Consider the following 5,407-nt stretch of genomic DNA (forward strand, 5'->3'; position numbering starts at 1 on the left):
CCCTAAGGAAGTGAGATTTCTTCTAAGTACCGGAACATACATGTTATGCTATAGCAACATGAACAAACCATTTTTCCGTTTCAAGGCAATGTTGCCCATATCTTTTACTTGGCAAGATTCATTGCTTCGTAATTAACTTTGCAAAACCTCCATCAAATCTAGAGAAATCAGAAAATCAACTAATATTAGGACTTATAGGAAAGAGCAGTCTGAACCAAGAAACCCATCTTGATCAACATTTCCAGAAGAGGACTCATAAGCAATCACAATATTGACTCCTTTTTTTTTTGGTAGGAAGCAGTAATACGAGCCATTTTCATTATTAGATTCATTTCTTTGATCATTTTCCGAAGTTAAAATGGCCTTTTATAAAATGATCTATTTTTCACAATAATATCACTTCTTATTCTTTGCATTTCCCTTATAAACTTTCTTGTCTTCTCTTTTACTATTCCTCCATTTCTGCTTACTGGAATTCTAATTTATGTATACAATTAGCTCGACTGAAACTACTCAACCCCTGGGTTGAAATTTTAAATTATATGATGAATAATCAACATCAAGTTGTTCTCTATGTTCTTATTTTAATTCCAATTCCTTGTTCTTTAATGAACTATGAATGATATCAACAATCATGTCATCCCTACCATATTCTAATGCATTCGTTATGCCTTTATATTTTTTACCAAGAGAATTAAGTAGGCCAACTACCTTTTCATAATCAGAGATATTCTTTCAATCGCGCTACGCGTACATTCCTCTTGACCACTCGGTTGATAGTGTTGATGTGGCATTTAACAAATGCTCATTTAAAAAACTAGAAAGGGGGAAGTGACAAAAACCGATCCATTCATTTCAACTTCAAATAGCGTAAATCGGATGAAAGGATTTTCCCCAAATTGAGCAAAGAAACCCTCTTGGAGAGCCATTTTTTCTGAGGCGGAGCCATTTGTTAACTGGTCGCGTGTATTGAACTTCTTCAACCCCGACATCTGTTGCAAACTGTTGGTAAGTTGTTTGTTTTGCTAAGTTGAGAGGGGATTGAAATAGTAGAAAAAATATGGAAGAACAATGAAGTGAAAATCTTACCATTGTGTTGGTGGTGTAGAAAATCAATATTGGTGGGTTTCTTCTGTGAAGGGTAATGGTATGTTAAATCTGAAAATGAGCTTCAAATTTGGTGGGTTTCATTGGTTAATTTTTTCTTATATGTAAGTTATTTGTTTTGCAAAACGCCATTATGTTAATAGAGTTGAGAACGGTGGAAGAAGTAGAATGATATGGAAGAACAATGAATTGAAAATGTTACCACTGTGTTGGTGGTGTATAAAATCAATATTGGTGGGTTTCGTTTATGAAGGGCAATGGTATGTTGAATCTGAAAATGACCTTCAAATTTGGTGGGTTTTATTGGTTAATTTTTTCTTATTGGAAATGGGGCTTGTTCATGTGAAAATGAGCTTCGAAAGATGATTGCTTCATTTGAAGTTCAGAAAATATGGTAATTAGCTTCATTCACTCTTCAAGAGTCTAAGTCGACTGTTGCTCATCCTCATATGTTACGAACTGGGAACGATTAACATTTTTGAATTTGACTGCAAAATTGTGTATCGTAACTGCATTCTTACCTTCATTTGTTTTATTGCATATGCATTTTTGTTGCTAATTTTTTTGTTGATCCCCATCTTAGAATGGCAAGAAAGAATCGTGGCATATGCCACAGTTGTAGGTCTACAGATCACTTGTTTGCGGATTGCCCAAACAAGCAAGTATGTACGTGGTGTCAACATGCATTCATTAAGTGCTTTGAGGTGGAGAAGGCGCTGAAGAACAAAGGTAAGTTGTTCAAATGTTGTGAAGCTGACTGTGGATACTGGAAGTGGCTTGGGGACGGTGAATCCAGCGGCAACTCAAGTACGAGCATAGTTAAGGCGACTACTCCTACGATGAAGGAAGCAATCCGAGATGTATCTGACATGTTGGAATCTCTACTTCAGTTAAACGATGAACAAGAAGTGAATATTTCTTTGAATCTTACAATCCACAAAGGTAAAGCAAGCAGCAAAGGGGATGAGAAAAGAAAGGAAAGAGTCCGGCTTGATTATAATGTATAAATCGAGCATGTTGTGTAACTTATGCTAGTATGTGGATTGTGTAAGTTGTATTTTAACGCTATGTACGCTGTGGTCTATAAATGTACCCCCTGTTTTATTAAACTTGTTGTTCCATACATACTCCTTGTTCACAAATAACATATATAGACATGATGCTCAAATGAGGTGATATGAGTGACTATAGAATACAGTAAATAACATATAACAAGGAAAGTTTGAAATTCATTACATTATGTATAACAACCTTAGCAAAACAAGTGGCATCTAATAAGAGAATGAAATCATCCAAAACTCATCATCTGCAGCCATGCATCTTCATCCCAACCTCAGTAAGTTATCCAGTCAAACATTTCCCTTTGGTCTCTTTCATTTCAATACATTCAAATGTGCCTGCAAGATTGATGAACAACTGAGAATATTCCAAATATCAAAATGTTTCATTAAAGACAACAAGCCTAAACATACCTTCCCATTAGTCGATTTCGATGCGCTCTTCTTTTGAAGTTTTTTGGTGCGCATTTTCTCTTCAAACAGGTAGGGTCCTGTATGTTGTCACCGCTTGGAGTCTATACTGATCTACAATCAACCACTATTTGAACAACATGCGGGCATAGGACATTGCTTCTATCACTCGACCTCGTACTCATAGAGGTGGTTGTTTCCTTTTCAATCCACTCCATTATTGAACAGGTTTCCTCATCATCATCTGTGGTCATGTTCGCTAGTGTAGCAAATGATTTGCACATTATGTAGTGTACTAACCAACCAATCGTAATGCACTGCAACCCTCATATAGGCTCTACTCACATCTCTCCCTCATCTGCATAATATATACCTATCCGACAATATCATTACATCATTATGGAACAAGACTGATATAGCATGTCTTCAAACAATTTCTCGAAATTTGAACAAGTGATAGCTACACACTACGTCACATGTATCTCTTTGGAATGTGACGTAAAATGCCTTTTTCATTCTATACTCGCCATTTTTGACATGCTCCCACACTTTGTATATAGTCCCTAAACATTGTTCTGAAGTAGAAATGAGATCGCAGTATACCTTCACAATGAACTCTTGCTGAACTTCCCTGAATTTTGAAATTGTATAAATTGCCTAAAATTGCTTCTCCATCTCGTAAGTCATTGCACAAGGTACAATTTGTGAGTATGATTTGAAATTTACTTGAAACTCTTTCTCTACCTTACTTTTCAATGCTCGCTCATACTTGCCCAAAAACATGTTTTCAAATAACAAGGAACCCAATGGTTCTATTTGCATACAAACCGGACAACCAATCATTCTCATGCAAGTTGTATGTATCGATCATCATTGTCCAACCTTCTTCAAATTGTTCAATAGTTTGACAATCATAAACCAATATGTGCATAGCAGAGGATATAGAACCTTTATCAATATGGTATCCGAACTTCTTAGGCAACTTCTTCAATATGTACCACAAGCACCATCTATGTTTTGTGTTTGGAAACTGTTGCGGAAGGGAAACACAATATGAATTACATTCTGCATAGCCCTATGCTGATCCATAATTATCCCAGAAGATGATTGGCCCTGCATGCACTGTAGCCATGTTTTGAAAAGCCACACAAAAGTCTCTGAATTTTCATTTGAAGCCAAACCACAACCAAGCAACGTCGATTGTCCATGATGATTCGCTCCAACAAAAGGGGCAAATGGCATATCATACTTTTTTGTAAGGTACGTGGTATCGAAAGTGACAACATCGCCAAACTCCTCATATGCTTGCCTACACATGTTATTCGCCCAAAAAAAAAAAATCTCCAGACATAACTCGTCGTCCAAATCCATGCTAAAGTAAAAACTTGAGAATCTTGCTTGCATACTTGAAAAGTAGGACTGTATCGCTGCGGCATCCCCTTCTCCAAGTTTTAAATGCCTCACTTTTTTCACATGGTTTCTATAATCTTTTTCTATGCATGTCATATTCTTGTACCCACCCGCTTTAACAACTACAGAATTGTAACTTTTATGCAAAGGGATTCTTGCTGTACCGTTCACTTCAAGCCACCGTTTAACATGTGCACTCAACTCTTGATTGTAGCGATGCAACCTAAATTTTGAAGGACTTGTTTTATGATTGTGTTCAAGATAAACTGTGTTAACTCTCTATATTCCACACATATCTGAAGACGCCGTTAGCCTGGCCTTACAACCTATCTGAATGGTTGGTTACGATTTTGAAGAAACATTTGTATTACTAATTCTTCGGCCTTCGCGACTACAAGTCAATGTCATGTATCTCACAACCCCATCATCTTCCTTTTTTGAATTCCTTTTTCTAACGGGGAATCCTATAACATAAGCATATTGTTTATAGAAATCAAACAATTCTTTTTCGTTAGTGAAATTCATACCCACCTCTGGTACCATTGCCGCAAGATCCACGCCTACAATTTCATCATCCATCATATTCAATTTGTCCATAAAGTTCCCATTATCAGATTCGATCAAAATTTTGTCATCAACCACTTCAATAATTAGTTTCTCTGCAACAAAGAAAAAAACAATTATTAGGTCTCCAATTTATATTCGCACAAGCTTATTTATTGAACAATGAGGTGGAATCACTAATTGACTAAACATTTTAGTCATTGTCCAAGAATTTTGGGGTTTCGACCTAGTAGTAAGCTGACATTACAACTTCTTAGTTTCATAATATTAAAACTTCTTAGGTTAAACTTGCTACTGATTTCATGATTTCAACAATTTCAACTTCCAAAGCTTTATTTGTTGACAAATTCAATTTACACAATTTTATAAATCGAAAATACCTCTATCTAACATTTTTACACCTGATGAATATGGGTCAGCTTCTTTGTTGTTTCGAGACAAGTTTGGGTCAACTTTTTTCTCGTTGATCCGAGTGTCACAAACAAAATGAACTCATGGTTTGGGTGGAACCCCCTGGTGTTCGAGCATACTACAAGTGTGTCATTCGTGTAGAATGTATAGTGGGCTACCCTCTTGTCGGCGGTGGTCGATGCACGGGAGAAGAACTGAAGAACATGGGATTTCTAGGGCACGCTAGTTGGAATTGAAGTGAAATGGTTTTTACCTGGGCCAATTTGAAACAATAGCTAAAAACCTGATTTCTTTTTTGGCATTTGTAGACCGCGTTTACTGGTTTTTATGGTTTTCAAATTGCTTGCCACATCAACCACTGTGGGCCTTCTGTCAAATTGGTGGTAGGTCTTAATGTACAAGAAGCTTAATAAATATTCTTTTTACCATAGTTCATAAGATCTCGT

The 5,407-nt window shown here is 36.5% G+C and overlaps 2 protein-coding genes across 2 annotated transcripts; one reads left to right on the forward strand and one right to left on the reverse strand.

Annotated features, from left to right (window-relative positions):
- The first annotated feature begins 741 nt into the window (after positions 1-741).
- LOC111394498 lies at positions 742-2,232 on the forward strand. The gene is made up of 2 exons (XM_023020354.1): positions 742-1,008; positions 1,691-2,232. The coding sequence occupies exon 2, from the start codon at positions 1,692-1,694 to the stop codon at positions 2,112-2,114; it is 423 nt and encodes a 140-aa protein (XP_022876122.1). The 5' UTR covers positions 742-1,008; position 1,691; the 3' UTR covers positions 2,115-2,232.
- A 1,331-nt stretch (positions 2,233-3,563) lies between these two features.
- On the reverse strand, positions 3,564-4,943 carry LOC111394181 (protein FAR-RED IMPAIRED RESPONSE 1-like). The gene is made up of 4 exons (XM_023019948.1): positions 4,931-4,943; positions 4,514-4,645; positions 4,333-4,450; positions 3,564-4,209 (listed from the first exon to the last, which is right to left on the reverse strand). Exons 1-4 carry the CDS (start codon positions 4,941-4,943, stop codon positions 3,564-3,566), a joined length of 909 nt encoding a protein of 302 aa, XP_022875716.1.
- Positions 4,944-5,407: the final 464 nt, after the last annotated feature.

The sequence above is a fragment of the Olea europaea genome, chromosome 5, assembly GCF_002742605.1.
Source record: "Olea europaea var. sylvestris chromosome 5, O_europaea_v1, whole genome shotgun sequence".
NCBI lineage: Eukaryota > Viridiplantae > Streptophyta > Magnoliopsida > Lamiales > Oleaceae > Olea > Olea europaea.

Excerpts from the sequence above, each read along its gene's own strand:
- LOC111394181 (XM_023019948.1), bottom strand. Across the intron at positions 4,451-4,513 it reads GGCAATGGTACCAGAGGTGG|GATTCCCCGTTAGAAAAAGG; the intron begins GTATGAATTTCA and ends CTTATGTTATAG. Across the intron at positions 4,210-4,332 it reads ACAAATGTTTCTTCAAAATC|GTTGCATCGCTACAATCAAG; the intron begins GTAACCAACCAT and ends TTCAAAATTTAG.
- LOC111394498 (XM_023020354.1), top strand. The coding sequence starts at position 1,692 with ATGGCAAGAAAGAATCGTGGCATATGCCACAGTTGTAGGTCTACAGAT.